General features: G+C 47.6%; 1 protein-coding gene across 13 annotated transcripts in view; it reads right to left on the bottom strand.

Annotated features, from left to right (window-relative positions):
- Positions 1–452: 452 nt before the first annotated feature.
- Positions 453–19201, bottom strand: part of MTSS1 (MTSS1, I-BAR domain containing) — a 184218-nt gene continuing 165469 nt past the window's right edge. For 2 of the 13 annotated variants that reach the window (XM_025394932.1, XM_025394930.1), the window contains 8 exons: positions 17911–18068; positions 16582–16689; positions 15188–15285; positions 12291–12498; positions 8045–8164; positions 5566–5739; positions 5079–5241; positions 467–3375 (listed from right to left, as the gene is read on the bottom strand). In XM_025394932.1, coding sequence (XP_025250717.1) covers positions 2675–3375; positions 5079–5241; positions 5566–5739; positions 8045–8164; positions 12291–12498; positions 15188–15285; positions 16582–16689; positions 17911–18068 — 1730 coding nt within the window. In that variant the 3' untranslated portion in view covers positions 467–2674. Of the gene's footprint in view, positions 3376–5078; positions 5242–5565; positions 5740–7019; positions 7215–8044; positions 8165–12290; positions 12502–15187; positions 15286–16581; positions 16690–17910; positions 18069–19201 lie in introns of all 13 variants that reach the window. The other 11 variants (XM_025394935.1, XM_025394933.1, XM_025394924.1 and 8 more) reach the window with 10 other exon arrangements.

Consider the following 19201-nt stretch of genomic DNA (forward strand, 5'->3'; position numbering starts at 1 on the left):
CTAAGAAGTACATAGTCAGCAAAAAAGCCTGGAATTTGTGGAGTTCCCTCAAGGGTGGAGGTTTGATGGTCGGGGTTAAATGGTCCAATCTGGGATAAAACTTTGTGGTGCTTATTTTAGAAGCAGTTTTCCAGCTTTGCTTCTGCTACCGTAGCTTGGATTGTCTGCGGACTCAAAGGTAAGGGAATAACAGAACTCCTTAAATGTTTCAGAAGCTTTGTTTGTTGTTCTTGTTTTTTAAAGATAAAGCAGTTTTTAAAACTTTCAACCCAAAACAGCTGCTTTTAGTTCTTGATACCTCATTAGATAGAACTGTTTTCAAATAGTTTCAGGCAACCAATGATCTTACAGCCATCACAAAAATATTTTGTCACTTTCTGTGTAAGCTTTATTTGAGTCCCAGTCCATCTTCTAACATTTGACTAAGACCTCAAACTGAATTGTAACAAGACTTGAAATACATGACTTTTTTAATCTAGTGGTTCTTTATTTATAACGTAGGCTGAAGCAATTGTTACAATGTAGAAGGGAGACACAGTACACAATTGTTATTTATACAAGTTTAGAACAAAAAACTGCACAGGGAGAGGTCAACTCTCAGTACAAACTAGCAACTAAACCACAATAATTTACCGTTAGAAACGATTTCTTTATTTTTAGCTGTGACACTGCTTTTACAATATGCAAAAACACAAGCAGAACTACCCAAGGTGTGTCGTCACATTCTTTCTACATTGAATTTGGCAACATTTTATTTATTCAGATTATACTAACGTTTAAAAACTAAACAAGTGAAAAGCTGTACCAAGGTACAGTTACATCCATTTATTTCAAAGGTTTAAAATACCACTTTTATCTATTGTGATTACCTTGCAGCGATTTCTGCTTTTGCAAAAACCATCTCAAGCATCATATGCACAATGCATCAGCTACTTTTAGTCATCAAGATTGGTGGGCTAAACCACAGGCACTACTGTTGCTTATATTCTGTAAAAGGAGCTTGTTTTTCAAAGAAAAAAGCTTAAATAGTTTCTAATAATCATGCCTTTGCTTTAAAGCCGTAACATAAAATGTCCTTGAGCAATTGCAGCAGTGTTCAATGTTAATATATAGAACAATGACCATACGGCACGTTACTCTCACATCCAATGCAGTTATGTGTTAAAGCATAAGATTAGGTAATTGAGGGTTAGAGCCAACAGGAATCTGCAGGGTGTATGAGACCCACCAAGCTCCTCCTCTTCCTTGAGAGGGTTAGGTCAGAAATGTGCCCTGTTAACTGACCTGACTGCTAAGGGACTTGCTTGCTTTCTTAAACACTATTGTCTTCAAATGTGATCCCTTTAAATCTACAAATCTCTGTTGGTTTTAGGGTGTGGGCATTATAACAAATTTAACTTTCATTTAAAAAAGAAAAGACAAATCCTTTCCAAAAAACATTACCCAGAATACAAAAAAGGACAGTATAGTGGTCAGATTCCCAGTGACAATAACCAAATCCTCCTCTCTTCAATGTTTACTGTGAAGCCAGTTAACTGCCATTTATTTGAAAGAAGAAAAGAAAAACAAGCCCCCAGATTGGTAAACACATTGGCAAGTTGCTTGCTAGACTCCAAGCTGGCTACCCTTGTCAAATCCGTTCGAGTTTTTTCAAAATATTTGGGCTTTTTAACGCACCCAGCCTGCTGGGCACAGTTAAGTAAAAGGCATTTACTATAAGAATTCCCTGCTATCATTTTTAAATGTTTTCACATTTTTTAAAACTGCCTTACCCTTTTGGATGTATTTGGATTCCATGAAGGTGAGTACAATCAACGAGAAACTGAAGTGGGGGCTTCTACGACTGCCCAGCGGCAGCAGCATGCATGGGGCTGGAGGTGGGTGCTGTGTGCAGTCCAGAGGAATCGTGGGAGAAAGGAAGTCCTTAAACACCCTACAGAAACAAACACTGCAATCCAGTATGGCTTATTCGGATGCATTTACCATGAAGCTACTAGAAGAAATTCAACCTACGAGGCTACTCTTAAATGTAACAGGATCGGCTATGTTGACGGTGTGCCCCTCCCATGGCCCTCCCCCCAATCCCAACACAGTCTACCATTTCCAGATTTACTTCACTCTGAATATTGCTCATCAATTGTTACTCCTGCTCTTTTCATCTAGAACATAGTATATTTAAATGAGGATTTTACCTCTTAGCCATTTAGTTTGTACATTAAAATAACTTGCATTTGCTTCTAAGCTAGACTACTACAATGCCTCTACAAAAGCTTGTGGGGGAAGAAAAAGAAGAGTGAAGTATAGTAAATCCTTTTCTAAAATTAACTACTTTGTGGTTCCCCTGCCCCAACCCCCACCCTTATGCATTTAAAATTTTACAAAGACTTGTAAAAAAGTTAAATGGAATTTGGCACCTTCAGAAAAATCAAAAGGGAAACTAAGATTAAAATGTGCAGAAAGAAAATTGTCAATATTTACAAATTAAAAGATCAAGATTATGTCAGTTACATAGGTTGGTTTTAATTCTTATCTAAAGGTGTCGAGTACTTTCAAAAGAGCTATATTCCGAGTTGCCTACAAAATCTTTTGTTTTATTATAGATTGGAATGGATCAAGACAAATTAGGTTTTATTAATGAAACAGTTCATTGCCCACTGGCGTGTTTCTTGTGAGCCTAAGAGAAGCGAGGGGCCGAGCGATCATTTGTCGTGGTCTTCTTCAGTTTCACGCCCCTTCGGATGGCGTTCAGCATATCTTCTCCTTGTGGAGTATCCCTTGGGCTCAGGTCTGCAGGGTCACTCTCTGGAATCTGGCCTGGGGAGACAGTGGCACTTGGGGGATCCCGTTCCTGGTCTTCGGCTTCACTTTCTGGAATTGCCTGTCTGTGCTCCTCAGGGATACTGGGCTTCGGGCCTGGAAGTGGAGGGTTAACGGAAGCTTGACCGCTCCACGTTGAGGAGGGCATGCTGGCGACACCTTGGGGGCCCTCACCCACAGATGGCGACTCAGGGCTGTGCTCCCCCCGCTCTTCTGGCCCATCTGGAGGGGCTGGCAACATCCCTGGGAGGTCTGGGACCGTTGGGGTCTTGACAGGGATCACGGGCGTCTTGATGGGGATGGGACCAGCTCCAATGGTTCCCCGGCGGACAGAAGGCTTGGTGGAAGGGGTCCGTCGGATAGTTGCAACCCCTGGAGTGACCATAGCAGGTCCCAGGGTGGTGGGGAGGCCAGCAGTTGAGGCTGGACGCTTGGCTTGGAACATCCGTCGGTAGGACTGGCTGATGTCGCTGTTTCTTGGAATGGTGGAGGACTTGTCGAACTCCTGTTGATCTGCCTCCTGGTCACCACTTACAGAGAAATAATCATAATCTGAAACTGATTATAGGATTTGATTAGACATATTCAAGACAGCAGCTTTGCTTTTTGATTCTTCTGCACTGGGAGGACAAAAGGCACGCAAGGCAGGGTACGCACAGTCTCATCCCAAGCTTCCCCCAGGCTTCTCTACCATCTTCAGAAAGCCTCACCAACTACGAACTCCCTGGCAGGGATCTTTGCTTTGTTCACTGATGTGTCCCCAGTACCTAGAACGGTGCTGGACATGGTAGGCACTCAAATATCGTCAATGGGGAAGAAGGTAAAGCTGCTAGGCTGCAGCGAAGCTCCCTCCAAGCATCTCTGGGAGGGATAAGGGGGATGAAAGCAGACAAATTCTCCAGTCCAGAATTCAACATGAAGATCAAACCTCAAACAGACTAGCCTACGCGATAACATCTCCCTGATGATTAACTGGAGAGGCAAGGGCTAGACAAAGAACAAAGCTACTGACAGTGAGTCCCTGACAACAAGGGACGAAGACAGTTTCCATCAGTGTGACGTGCTCCCTTCCTTATAAGACCAATCTCAGGATGATGCGGGAGCTTACAGATTAAACAGCTCACAGCACTGATTCTGAACCGCCGTACTATTGACCATTTGGGCTAGATAGTTCTTTGTTACGGAGGACATGGTGGGGAGGGGCTGTGCTGTGTATTCCAGGATGTTTAAGCAGTATCCCTGCCCTGTGCCCACTAGGTGCCAGTAGTACCCCTTCAGCTGTGACAACCAGAAATGTCTGCAGTCATTGCCAAATGTCCCTGGGAAAGAAAATCACCCTCCAATAAGACTCACTGTCTTAGAGGTTTTGAATGATGAATGGCATAGCTTTTGGTCAATTATCATAGATATTCCAGCTGTTAGATTTTCATCTTGCCTGACTTGTGTGTGCAGTGGACATGAGGATGAGGGAGGCAGGTCTGATAGAGGATTTGGCTGGAATAGGTTAAGAACTTGGGCATTACACTCTTAACACACAGGTTCAAACTCTAGTTCTGCTACTTACTGGTTGTGTGAATATGAGCAAGTTATTGAACCTTAATTTCCACTTCTGTAAAACAGGGATAAAAATACCTACCCCATAAGTGGCTGTAAAGATTAAATGGGAAAATAACCATAAAGTGTGTAGTGCAAAGTGCTAAAACAAAAATGAAGCTATTCCTTTGAGACAGGGTCTCGTTTTGTTGCCCGGGCTGGAGTGCAGTGGTGCAGTCGTGGATCAAGCAATCCTTGCACCTCAGCCTCCAGAGTAGCTGGGATCACAGGTGTGTGCCACCACACCTGGCTAATTTTGGCATTTTCTGTAGAGACAAGGGTTTCGCCATGTTTCCCAGGCTGGTCTCGAACTTCTGCAGCTCAAGCAATCTGCTTGCCTCAGAGTCCCAAAATGTTGGGATTACAGTGTAAGCCACTGCGCCTGGCCTGAAGCTATTCTTACTACAGCACGTCTCCATTCAAATGGGAGACTTGTGTATGATTGTGCAAAACGCAAAAAGCTGTGAAAATCCAGACCCCTTTCTTACATGGCAGCTACCTGACAACTACAGATGAGCTCCCCAAAGCATTCCCAGATAACGAGAACGATCCTGACGCCCGTTAGTCAGCCAGTGGTGAGGCTGTGGTTAAAATGGACCAGCAGTTTTCTATCTCCTCACCTGGTGCTGCTCAGAAAGCCTAAGTGCGTACCCCAGGCTGCCTCGTACCTTGGGAAGGGATGGTGTCCTCAGAGCAGCAGGGGGTGGTTGTCTGGGTGCTGTAGCCGCTGGAGCACTGAAGCGAGTCCCGGCTGCTCCTCTGGGTGTCCAGCTGCAGGCCCCGAGACAGGGCCAGGGCCAGCTCCTCACAAGCCTCCATCTCCTCGCCAGGCTGCAGGTTGGAGGAGAGAGACACATAGGTTGCTTCAGAGGGTCCTCAATGTCACTCCTGTTCTGCCCCCATAAGCGCCACACGCCTATGGGCCCAGGGGGCTACTGATTTGCTTGGGTCCCACTCTGACCCTAGAAAGCTCTGCCTCTCTCATTCCCACACAAGGCTTCTTCCCAGGGACTCTGCAGTAGGGCAGGAAGTCAGGGAATGCAGCCCAGGTCCCTCCAGCTGCAAGGCTGCCTCGGCCCCCCAGTTGCTGGCCAGAATATGATCCCCAGCCAAGCTGAGGTGGCCCCAACCAAATATCGAGAACAAGAGCGTCACCCTGGTGGCAGCCGACACAGTCATGCTCCGTGGTCTCTGAGCCTCCTCGGCGGCTGCAGGTGGGCCACTGGCAGTAGTGGGTCCTCCCCCGTTGGGGTCTGGTTCTCGCTTCTCTTTGCGGCGCTGCAGGGTGTTCACCAGAGGCTGGTCATAGGGCCCTGGCTTAGCCCAGTCCTATGCAGAACAAGTGCGGTCAGGAGCCAGGGCCTCTGCCTTCACTGGAGGGCTGCAGCGACCCCATAGACAGCTCCCCAGAGAAGGCAGCTGGGCCCCTAAAGGGGAGCCTCTGGCTGGGACAAGCCACAGGCCCTCTGCCTGCCCTCTCCAGGCTCTAAAGGGCAAGGAATGGAAAACCCTTTGGGAACCCCCTGTGTACCTCCCTTTTCCTCGTCTCTGCCCAAAGATTAAAAACCCTCACCCACCAGGCGGCAGCAGGAGACCCAGCAGCCACCTAACGGGTGACTGGTGTAGGCTAAGGGGACCCGCCAGTGGACAGCGCACCCTGCTTCTCCTGTCTGAAGGGACCATCGCTCCTTAACAGCCCGGATGACTTCCAGTTAGGGAACGGCCACCAGTGAGCACTAAAGCAACATCAGCCCCTCTCCCTCCATTCCCAGGAAACCGGCCTCAAAGGGCATGGCAGGCTCCCTGCCCTCTCAAGCCCTCAGAAGGAAAGGCAGGCACCCAGGGGCCGTAGAAGGATTCTGAGGAGTCTTGAGAGGCCCACACAGCCTGTGAGGGCTAAAGTCAAAACTGGCTTAACATGCTGGCAGCCAAGGGGCCTACTTTTCAAATTAGGGTCCTCCTCTCAAAAGAGAGCACATTATCCTCCTGGAGGAGCATTGATCGGACTTGCTAGGGGATCATTTTCAAAGTTTGTCTTTATATTAAAGCAAACATGTTTGAACACTCAAGACTAAAACTAAAGTCTGCATGTACTGTTAAGTTCAACATGATCATCCCAAACCTGCTTTGGGTTGTGGTTCTGTTACCACAGCCCAGCAGGGAGCTCATCAGGGAAAATGGGAAACATGGCCAGAAGGAAAGTCCCCCGCTCCGGACCCCCTAGAAGCTCTGATCATGCTGACACCCTCAGGTGGCCCCTGGGAGGGATCAACCCACAGATTTCAACTTGATGCAAAACTGGGCCTTTCGACTTGGGACTGCCGCTGCCTGCGATGCACACTGCGCTGCCATCTATCAGGGGTTGACCAAAGTCCCCTGAAGGAAAACCCTCAGCCCCAGCTACCTGTGGAAATTGCTGTCTTAGAGCTGCCGGCTGCTTTCTGGTTCTCCCTCACTGGGAGTTTCCTGAGGGAGGGGCATTATGGGGAAGAAGGCAGAGTGTGAAAGAAAGGGGGTAAGGGGAGAGTCGGGGTGAGGGGGGTGGAACAGAAGAGGGGTGAGCACAGAGGCAATGACAGGGGGAGAGGAGGAGGGGGAGAGACACAAACCTTCCAGCTAGGGATCTGAGATGACGGGAACATGCCGGGCCCAATGGTGTAATAATGAGCGTAGTCTGGAAGGTGGACAGAGGTGACCCGAGGGAGCAGGCGGGAGGCAGGCAGGCAATGAGGGAAAAGGCCTGCACCCGTGGGCCCCACGTGGGACTCACTTGATAAACTATAGTGAGAAAACCCGTTAGACAACTGGAAACAAACAAAAAGGGGGGAAAAGGAAAAAAAATTAATATAACAGGATGAGTGCGGAGATACAAAATGGCATTGACATTCAAGGGAGGGGAAACCTGAATATTTATAAGTAAAACAAACAGGGGCTCCGCTGCTCACGGATGATCCGTGATGCAGGAGAAAAGAGCCGGGGTGCAAAGAATGCACATCAATTTGACACCAAATAAGCATCTATGTTTGACCTACGTTTTAGAAGTTCGGGAATTGATCAGTGCCCTCAATTTGGGGCCTTCTCAATGGTTTTTGATTAAGTAACTAACGAAGCCTCATTTCATGGTGATAATGATTTGCTCATTTCATTATGCAAATTTAAAAATTCCAAAGCATCTTCAAATGAATCTGTTCATTCTAGGTTTCCAAAATCTTCACATTGCTCAGGAGCACATTCTCAATCAAGGGCAGGGGGTGGGGGTGCAAACTAAAAAGCAGAAAAGCACACAGCCTCTGACACAGTGACATGGCTCATCCAACGGTCTGGTGGGTGGCTCGGGAAGGGAGGGAGGAGGATGGATAGGCACGCAACACCTGGTCTGAGAGAAAGCCTTCACACCTCCAAATTCCCCATACCCCTTCCTCTCCCTTGGGATGACCATGTGGTCCTTGTTCAGCAGCCAGGCACTCATTCTAGAAAATGCCCTCAGCCTTGTCCCACCCTCTGTCCCCAAGAGGAGCCCCATTCTTGGTGTTGATTCTGAGCTTCCAGGTTGCCGCGGCTGTGAGGGCTGTGTGAGCAGCAGGCTGGGGGACCAGGGAGAGTGGGGCCGTGTGGCTGCCACCCAGGCGGTCACCTTCTCTGTGGACACCCAGGCACCCATGGTGGAGCCCGAGCTGACAGAGGTGGGGGAGCTGCACTCGCTCACTGACTGGCAGGTTTCCGAGGCTTCAGAGGAGGCTGAGCTGGACGAGTTCTGCAGCAGGGGAGGGGCCACACGAGAGGACCAACAGAAATTGAACCACACGCCACCAAAATATAATAAAAAGAGAGGAATGGGGATGGGAGTGGGGAAGGGCGCACAGAGAGAAAGAGACAGACATATACACAGAAGAGGGGAGGATGAGAGAAGCAGAGTGTTAGGGTTACTTTTCCCCCAAAGTTGCATCCATGCAGAGGCTTTCAAGCCCTTGAAAAGAAGCGTGCGACCTGGCCAGCCCTAGATCACTAGACCGTGGGTCCCCAAGGACACGGATTTGTGTGTCTTTCGCTGGGACCCAGAAGCATGGCTGGCACCGGAATATCTGGTCATGGCATTGGAACTTTGTGCTCTCTTGGGTGTTTCTTCATGTGCCACAGGCCCAGGTCCCCAGGGAGGCCCTGCCTGTTGCCTCTCTTATGTGCACAGGTGTTATTTATTGCATGAGGGTGGACCCTGGCTTGGGCTTTTGCTACATGTCTGCCTGGAATGGCTCGATTTCCTGGACTCTCCCTTCATCAAATGCAGCCTGTGGATCCATGAGGGGTGGTTTCCAGCTATGAAGACTCATCAAGATATACTTTTAGGTTTCTCATCCTGGAGTGTGATTTTGGGGTTTGGGGCAGTGAAGCCCTCGGGTCACCACAGTGTTTCGGATGGCCACTGTGGGGTGGAATGAACCATCTCCAGAGAGGTCTCATTTGGGAAACCATTTCTTCATGGTGATCTGAATGAAACCCCAGGTCCCTGCCGCAGTCCTAGTCAGCCAGGGCGTGCGCTCCCACGCTGGCTTCCTGATGTTCAGCTGGGGCAGGGACTGGTCCTGTGACCTCACCTACACCCAAGTTTCTTCTAGTCCTGGACCTGGCATGTGGCTGGTGCTCAAAAAATCATGAATGAGTGACAATGATCGTCTCTTTCATGTAAATTGGGTCTCCTGGGCACTGCTTCGTGGCCATCCAGGCACTTGCTTTAAATTTTTTCACTGTTAACTGCAATCTCTGGCTTCACCTCAGTTTGTTTAAATAAGTTGACTCCTCTCTATTGTAATTTATCCGAAAGTGCTCCTGCATTCACCATCAAGGAAGCCAGAATCATATTTCTGTCCCTTTCACCTACAAAAGAAAGGTCCCCACAAAGGAACAGAGATTTCGCTTTCCTGTCCTGTAAGGGCAAGGAGCCAATCAGACACTCAACAACTTGTGGGGCTCAGTGGACTGAAAGCAAGGGAGAGGCTCCACAGTGGACGGACATCCCAGCTGCACTCCGAGCTCAGTGTCTGGTTAGCAGCCCAGGATCTGAAGTTGCAAAGTTTGGATATAAGTTACATTTGTGCCCCTTCTCAGTTGAGAAACTGTGAACTTAAAGCCCTCTAAACCTCAAATTTTTTATCAATAAAAAACAGCCAGATGTGGTGGCTCATGCCTGTAATCTTAGCACTTTGGGAGGCCAAGGCAGGAAGACGCCTTGAGGCTAGGAGTTGGAGAAGAGCCTGGGCAACACAGCAAGACCTCATCTCTACAAAAAATAAAAAATGTAAAAGAGGAAAGGAGTGAGGGTTGAAAAATTGCCTCTCAGGTACAATGTTCACTATTTGGGAAATGGAAATAGAAGCCAAATCCCCACCAGTATGCAAGGCACATGTATTCTGAAATCAAAAAGAAAATTAGCCAAGCATGGTGGCACATGCATATAGTCCCAGCTACTTGGTAGGCTGAGGTAGGAGAATTGCCTGAATCCAGGAGTTCAAGGTTACAGTGAGCTATGATCCCGCCACTGCACTTCATCCTGGGCAACAGAGTGAGACCCTGTCTCAAAAAACAAACAAAAACAAAACAATACAACAGTAACCCACCGCAGGACTGCAGGTTCAGATTTCTTTGGACTTCTGCTAATTTTTATAAAGAACCTATTGACTCAGAGTAAATGGCTCTAGGGAGAGACCCTCATTGAAGACAAGGCCCCACTCCTGGGCACAGATGGGTGAAGGCACAATTTGAAGAGTGGAGGGAGGTAAACCAGAGAATTCTGAACAATTCCATCACTCGGCTTTCTTCTCAGACTGTGTTACTCAGTAGAGAAATGAAGGGCTCCTGTGCCTCCTAGACGTGCGCCGCCTTTCTCCCTAACAAAGGGGAAGTTACTGCCTTCAGGAGATTGTACCCTCTGGCTAATGTGATCTGTACAATGACCTTCAATTTCCCCTTTACCTTATAATAATAAGCAGTCGTAATGCCCTTCTTAAAAAATATGAATTCTCTATTAAGTTTTTTAGCATCCCTGAGCTCATTAAAACTACTCTAGTGGCCGGGCGTGGTGGCTCACGCCTGTAATCCCAGAACTTTGGGAGGCCGAGGTGGGCGGATCACCTGAGGTCAGCCTGGCCAGCCTGGCAAAAGCCCATCTCCACTAAAAATACAAAAGTTAGCTGGGCGTGGTGGCAAGTGCCTATAATACCAGCTACTTGGGAGGCTGAGGCAGGAGAATCGCTTGAACCCGGGAGGCGGAGGTTACAGTGAGCCAACATTGCACCACTGCACTCCAGCCTGGGGTGACAAAGCGAGACTCTGTCTCAAAACCATAACACAACAAAAGAAAAAGCTCCCCTAGAGTTGCTAGCCACGCATGTCTTGGGCACGGGTTTTCAGATTTAAGTAAACCCAGCATGCCCTCTTCTGCTTCCCTCTATGCCACAGGAAACACTGCTCTAGCCCCATCCACACTCACGGTCTTAGAGGGGAAGGCTGCAGCATGTGGCTCTCCTTTTCAGAAAGGGGTGTCAGTGCACACTACTATGTTAATTTGTCAGTCAGTTAAAAACACACACACAATTATGCTGCACACTAGAACAGCCTGGAGGAACTGCACATTCCAGCTCTCCTCCAGACCCTCTGCCCTCTCTGCTTGCGAGCAGCACATAGGATTTAGTGAAGCACACAGCGAGGAAGAGGGGACTCCTTACAGAGCGAGCCAAGCACCCCAGCTGGGACACGCACTCTCAAGCACTCTCAAACTACAGCCGTGGCTCTTAGCTCTGAGTGCGTTTAAAATTGAGTGTGTATCCAAGGAAGACAGACAGAGGCCACAGTCCCCCAGGATGGTTGAAAAATGCTCATGGGAGCGCTGAGCTGTGAGGAGAGGAACGCAGAGCTCTGGCATGGGTTTCCCAGCAGGTGGGGCTGTGGGGCACCCAGCATTCTGTATGTAGAGCTATTTGCCAAGTTCAAGGCCAACACCAACCCAATGACACTAAGGGAGAGAGAACAGAGAGGGGATCACATACATTGATGACGCACATGAAGGGTGTTCGGATACCCTGGCCAGCTCCTGCTTTCTGCTCCAGCTGGAACCACTGGGCTGCGCTGGGCCTAGCACCATTAAACCCAGCTGTAGTTGAAGAGGTTCTGCCACACCTCCCCTTCCAGAATCTTAAGTGTCAACAGAATTATGTGCAGAAGCTCTGACGATTTATTCTCATTCTCAACACAGATTGATACAGGGAACCTGAGAGTGCCAAGGAATGGTATTGGAAGCGTTATTCAACCATAGCATCTTAGCCATTCAGGGAGAAATGAAGAGATTCTGCCACACCTCCCCTTCTAGAATCTAAGTGCCAACAGAATTTATGTGCAGAAGCTCTGATAATTCATTCTCATTCTCAACACAGACTGATAAAGGGAACCTGAGAGCACCAAGGAATGGTATCAGAAGCACTATTCAACCACAGAACCTCAGCCATTCAAGGGGAACCTGAGATGTGGGGGAGCAGGTGTCCCCATTGTGCAATGCCCTTTAATTACAGCATTTAATTATGCCAGGCTGGGCACTTACAGGGACGCCTGAGAGTGGTCAAACCTCTTTCAATCCATCTACTTACGTGTGAGAGCTCCCCAGATTGATGTGGTAATGCAACCCTTACCACCATGGAGACAGGCTTCAAACCCACTTACAGCATCTCTCCCTTTGGGGAGCAAGACATCTAAAGATGAGAAATTAAACCAGAGGTTTCTCAAGTCAGTAGGCAGGGGCTTGTCTAAGCCAAGGTGCTTCTTTGGTTCCAGCCATTGACGGTGGTCAGGGCACCAGGTGTGACAGCTGCTCCTGGAGCCAAGGGCACCCTTACCTGGTTGGGGGCCTCTGGCGGCATGGGGGATGGTGACTTGGACTGGAAGGCGTCCTGGGATATGAATCCTGAGTCGTGGGAGGACACGCTGGACAGCCTCACGGGAGCCTGCTGGGTCAGGTTGGAGCTGCGGTAGCGGTAATGTGAGCTGGGGGAATGCGAGTGGGAGCCGCTGGACCGAGAGTCACTGCTGTTGACACTGTTCAGGCTGCTGTGGGGGACAAGTGGGGGTGAGGGGTGGGCACGGAAGGTAAAGAAAGGTGGGCAATGGTAAGAGGAAGGAGGAAGGAGGGGAACAGACAAGAGGCAGAAGAGGGAGGAGCACAACATAATGTAATCAGCTCTCTGCCCCGGAGATGCAGCACAAACCACAAGACATGTTTTCAAAACACCAAATCACGAAGCTGGTCAACAAAATGTTTTTCCAGCTGACCCAGGGGGAAATACAGCTGCCAGGGCTCAGGTCTCCGAAGGAAACCATGTGGCGTTCTTAGGAGGCAAGTCAAGTGCCACCCAACTCTGCTGCTTCGCCTGCCACCAAAATGAGAGGAGCTGATGTCAGTAGCAAGAAAAGGGACAGGGCTAATCTGCCTGCAGGAACCATAAGCCTGCAGCAAAGCCCACTGGGGCTTCAGCGTGACTGGAATATTCTTGGATGCACCATCTGGGTCCACATGACTAAGGCCAACACAGCCAAGCACTGACTGCCGATGGATTTGCTGAGGTGATTTCATCCTAGGTGAGTCTGGTCAAGCCCACTGTAAAGAACATCAGCAAATCAACTCACGATGTTGGTGTATGTGTTTTGCCTTTTAACAAAGTGATGCTTTAATTAATGGATTTACTCTGACCCCAGCTGTTTCTCTGTTAAAATATCTGTGGGTCTGGCACAATAACACACTTGGCAAGAGGCAGGCAGCTTTCAGCGACTAAGAGCAATCAATGCTCAGCTGTTTGCTTTTGAAATGGCACAGTAACAGGATGTCAAATAATGACACGCCCACTCTGGATTTCCGTCTGCATGCCGTCTCCACTCATAAGAAACATGCTCCTGGCTGGGTGCGGTGGCTCACGCCTGTAATCCCAACACTTCAAAAGGCCAAGGCGGGTGGATCACCTGAAGTCAGAAGTTCGAGACCAGCATGGCCAATATGGTGAAACCACACCTCTCATAAAAATATAAGAATTAGCCAGGCGTGGTGGCAGGCACCTGTAATCTCAGCTACTTGGGAGGCCAAGGCAGGAGAATCGCTCGAACCCAGGAGGTGGAAGCTGCAGTGAGCCGAGACTGTGCCGCTGCACTCCAGCCTGGACAACAGAGCGAGACCCCATCTCCAAAAAAAATAAAATAAAATAAAATAATTTTTAAAAACCATGCTCCACACTCTGTATAGTAACTTAGATCATAAAAAGCAGCAAACAGACTCCCAAGGTCCAAACAAACAGAGCTGAAATAAAAAGGGCAGTTGTAGAGGCACCAGCAGGGATGAAGTAAACAACTAGGGCTGGGATTGGAAAATTCATAGTTTCTGCTCCTAAGCCTGCAAGAGACTCTGGTTTGCAAAATCTGGCAGCTAATAAGGTACTCAAGAGCAGTGTGACTGTATACACTAGAATTACTTGGTGCAAATGTTCAGACAGACATAGGGGAGCATGCTGGAGGAAATCGCTGCAGTGAGGAATAAATATCATGACTTTTGCCGAAATTTCCCCTCCAGTCAGCCAGAAGGGGGCAGTTGGGAACCGACAGTAAAGCTCACAGCAACTCCACCCCAGCAGCCTCAGAGCTGCAGATGTCAGTGCAACATGGTTTTCTACTCAAACGAAAATTATAAGGAAGAAAAAAATACTCATGCAACTTTCTTTTACACTAACAAGAGAGATTTTTCTTGGCAACAACAAAAAGGTCACACACACACACACACACACACACACACACAGAGTCGATGAAAGATAAGAAACAAACCAATATCTTCAGGGGGCAGAATGTCCAGGACGCAGCATCTTAGATCTGAACTTCCTGCTAAGTGTACAGTGTACAAGCTCCGCAGTGAAAGGAAATACGCATCAGCATGCACCAAAACATCACCATAGACAGACTGAACAGATCCATCCTGCCCTTTACTCTCAATGCTAATACACAGGAAGTGGAAACTCATTTGGCTTTGGAAAGTTAAATGAAAAGAGTAACAGGACTACTATACCAAGAGAGATAAGTGGTACATCATGCTTCCATCTTTCAAGAAGAGGAGAATAAATTTTCCTACTCGGCAAGCCAAGAACAAGTGACTTCTAACAGAAAACTGCTGGACAACAGTTTTGCAGATGACGGAACTATTCCAACAGATTTTGTTCCAGTAGGGAACGGTACTAACTAATAGAGGTGTGGCCTTGGTAGTGGCGGTGGTGGTAGTAGTAGCAGTGACTGACAGAGCAAGAACTCTATTTACTTTATGAAACCCTGAAACAAAAATATGGAGCAAAATGAGGGCATAAGCCATTGTGACTTCCTTCGTTTGTTCTGGCAACAGTGAGGACAGCCTGTGTAAGAATCAACCCAGGTTCACCATTTTTTAGGCCTTAGAAGGTTTTCACTCTGCTAAACAGGAAAATCAAAAGTGATCTCATAGAATAGGAAAATCACGACAACATACAAGTGAGAGACAATAAGCTACATCCACGAGTCAAGGGCTAATGGAGTTTTCTTTCTGATCCAAAATTAATCCAGAGACTAAAGAGCAAGACCAAAATCATTACCATTCTTTCAGCTCATCATCCCCCTATTTCCTGTTCGAGAATGAGCCATTCTAAGAGATAAGGACTGGCTCGATTGCTCATATTAGCATAAAGAAGAATGACCCGTCCCGAAAGCAAGAGCAGACCCCGGCTTCACTTACCTGCAGACGCTGGACTTTCTGGACATGGTGGTGCTGGGGGAAGAGGGTGGCGTCTGATACGACCAGCTGTAATCAGAACCTTTCAAGTCCAAAATCACCTAAGGGGACAGAGCCAGCTGGGTGAATGAGGGGCTGAGAGGGGAAGCGTTAGCCATCAAAGCTTAACATCCACCAAAGCATCAAAAGGCTGCCATCATGGAGGTGGGAATGAAAGGAAAACATGTTAAAAAAATTTTTTTTAATTGAAGAGCCACACTACCAAATCTATCAATGTCATAATCCGTTTACTGAGAAAGTAAAACTATAATTAATAGGGAGAAGGGAGGGAAGGGAAAAGGAAAATCATGAAATACCAGTTGAGAGAGGGAGAAATACAGTGACCAATTATAAGAGTCATTTATACCCAAGGCTAGAATTTATAGGATTTTCCTCTTATAACGCCATAAAGCCAATCATGGTTCCCAGACTTGCTGGTAGTGCATTTTAACCATTTGATATTCAGTGCTCATTTCTGCCCTATTTGACCAGCACTGGAAATTTTAAAGCCTGACAGAATCAAGAACAAGCCAATTCTTTCATTATTATTTCTACATCCATCTCCCTTGCTTGGCAAAGGGCCACATGAGTATAAGGTCCACCTTTCACTCACATAAGAAGCACTCAGTAAATGTTTATTTGTCAAGTGAATGCATGCATGCTCTGGTCTAATAAATATCATTTGATAGAATAAAAAAACACGAGCTCCCAATTTGCCCTCTGAGCCGGCTCTCCAAGGAGACAAAAAGATTGTTACCAAGTACAAAAGCCAGCGTGTGAATCATCACTTCCCTCAAATATGTCTCTTCCCATAGCGTTTGTGTGATGTGAATTAAATGAATAAAGCATAAAAATGTCATCTTTTTCATAAGATGAGAGAGCTCCCCATGCATTGCTCAATTAGAATGGGAGAAATGGAGAATGGCTGACAATGTCAACCAAAACACACCAGCGACGTGTTCTCATGAGAGTTGACTTCTAGAGAGCAAATGAACACAGCAATTAAGTGCACGGGATCTGGAACTGACCACTAGGTTCCAATACCAGTTCCACTACCTACTAGCTAGGTGAACCTGGCTAAGCCACTCCATCTGTCAGTGCCTCACATCCTCCTCTATAAAACAAGCATAATCGTGAAGCCGAATGGAGGAAGTCAGGCTATGGAGAGACCTTGGGACAGTGCCTGACACACAATAGGTTCTATGTCACAGCTCGCTATGGTGATTCCATATATTACATCATGAAGGACATGGTGAATAGGACTACAATTTAAGATGTGACAAATGCCACAGGAACACTCAGGGCCTTGAGCTTTTACCTCTTTGGTTTGATCCTGTAAGTGAACCCCTGAAGCCTACCTGTTCACTTGAGGAGGGCAGTTTGTGAGGGTCCATGGTCAGGCTTTTTAGATCTTCCGAGATGGTCTGAAGGTGGGTTATCTCCCCTAGCATTGAGATTTCTTCTTCCTGAAGGAAAAGCCATTCATGAAATGTTATTATCCTGAGTGATTCCCTTCACCCCTCTAGTCCAGTTGTTTTTATTAGGGTCTCTGTATAACCCTTTCAGTTTTTCAGAAAAGGCACCATTGGGACTGGAAAATCTCTGGTGAAGGCACTACATGCCTTTTCTTTTGGGAAATGGGATGGAAAAAGAAATTTGCCATAATGGAGGAGTGACCTGTGCACGGGGGACACTGGGGGACACTGGGGAACACATGGGCCTCCCTCTCAGGGCCTGGGGGACTGCCAGGCCAGCTCAGATGGTCTGACAGTGTGTTCCCACGGGATCCTGCAGCACAGCCCTCTTCACATGGTGGCCCTTTTCTGAAGTTGCTAAGCTTCAATGGATGACACGACTTGGAGATATTTTGGTCCAGATCTTTGTGACAATGCCTGTGTGTTCAACAGACGCTAACTTTTCCCCTTCTTTCTTGTGCTTTTCCACCAACTTAATAAAAGACAAGACAGACATAAGCTGGGGACCACGGAAGAAACATCCCATGTGCTTTATCAAAGTGCCAAGTTGGGACTACGGGGCCAGGCTAGAATGATCCATGGAAAACTTCTACGCTCAGGGGAACAATTCAAATTCAGACATTTTGCTAGGGCTAAGGGAAATGAGCTGGTACCTTCGAATCAGCTTCCAGAACACCTACAGTGCAAGTTCTCAATTACGGCATGCAAATGATTTCCTTAAAAATTAAGTCTAAATTGATTCACTGAGGCTCTTGGATATTTATCTCATGGTCACCCCTTGGTACTCAGCTTCAACAGTGAGTCTCAAAACCACCTGGAGTGCTTCTTTTAAAACACAGATGACTGGGTCCCCTCCCCCAGAGGTTTGGACTTGGTGGGTCTGGGTTGGGCCCAAGAACTTGCATTTCTAGCCAGTTCCCACTGATGCTGCTGACCTGGGGACCCCACTGTGAGAACCACTGTGCTGGGCCTTCTTGACTTGGTGAGAGAAAGTAACATGGAACAAGTGGTGCTAGAACAGTGGACGAGGAGTGAGTTACGTGGCCACCAACTCGCACTGAATCATTGGTCTGTACAAGAGATTCCACCATCATTCCTGACATTAGATTCTGACAGTGTATTCTCCATGACTCAACCGTGGATGGACAAAATCAGAAGGAAGCCACCTCCACATCAGCAGTTTAAACCTTCTGGAGTTTTCCATGAACTTACAATCACTGGCCGCAGCATAGAGATGAAGGTGCAGAATCGGCCACGTTCTTCAATCAAAGCCTTCCGGACGGCCTGCTTTTCTGTTTCTTCCAACAAGAGATATTTATCATTGACATCTTGGAGAGCACTGTCCAACTGAGGCTGGATATCACCTCTCCCTGCACAAAACAGAGACCCAAGCACGGCTTGCTGAAACACCAGCTTCCGGAACAAATGCCCCTTCTCCCTGGGGTCCTTGCTGGAGTCAAAACCACAATTTCCCAGGACATAAAAAAAGTATTTATTCATGTCCCAAAAGGATGTAAGGTGGCTGTTTTTCTAGGACCAGCCATTTCCAATTTCCAATGCCCAGAGGGCACATTTAGCCTGATTTATTCGTGACAAGGAGTATTTCCTGGGGCAACTCTTCATGACTTGCCTTCTCACATTGCACAACCCCCACCAACTCTTCTGCCAACAAAACCCTGGGACACAGAGCCAGACAGCATTCTTTCCTTCCAGAACATAACAAGGTGAGAGCCTGTGGGTGTTTCCAAAAACGCACAAGCTGGCTTTGCTGGGTCAATCTCAAAGAGCCTCTGTCTGGATAGAAGTTTCTGTTCCTAAAGACAAAAGTGGCAAGCATCCGCTCTCCTGGCTTGGGGGGCCCATGGGAATCCTTGGCAGTTACTTTAACTCTCTAGTGGAAAGTCTTGAATGCTCTTCCTATAGAACAAGCCCAGTAACAACAAGACCTCCAGACAGGTCTCTGTGGGTGAAAAACTGAAAGTGGGGTCTATGCAGAGCCTGGCCCATGTTCACAGACCCCAGTCAGGTGGAGGCAACCATTTCTAGAGTTTAAGACAGGGTGTTAATCTTTTGAATGACTAACACATGGTTAGCAAGCCATCTTTGCAAATAAAGTTTTATTAGAACACAGCCACATCCATTTATTTACCCAGCGAATTTTTCAATTTTTTTGTAGAGATTGCCTGTACCAGTTCTCCCTACAATGGCAGAGTAGTGTTACACAGAGTATGGCCCCCAGACCATGGCCCCTTGCAAAGGAAGTCGGCTGCCCTAAAAGATAAACATGGACCAACAGGCACTGTGTCCAAAGGAGTAGCTACTACAAATCTGATCTGTAGGTGGGGACACCAGCTCATGAGCCTCCACCCTGGATTGCCTATGCAGGGGCCTCACCTATCACTCAAACCAGAGAGAGAATTTCTAAACTTCTTCAGGGCAGGATTTTGGTCTTTCCCAGCACAGCCCCTAGTACAATGTCATTTGTGTATACAGCAGGTGCTTG

This window comes from Theropithecus gelada, chromosome 8, assembly GCF_003255815.1.
Source record: "Theropithecus gelada isolate Dixy chromosome 8, Tgel_1.0, whole genome shotgun sequence".
Lineage (NCBI taxonomy): Eukaryota > Metazoa > Chordata > Mammalia > Primates > Cercopithecidae > Theropithecus > Theropithecus gelada.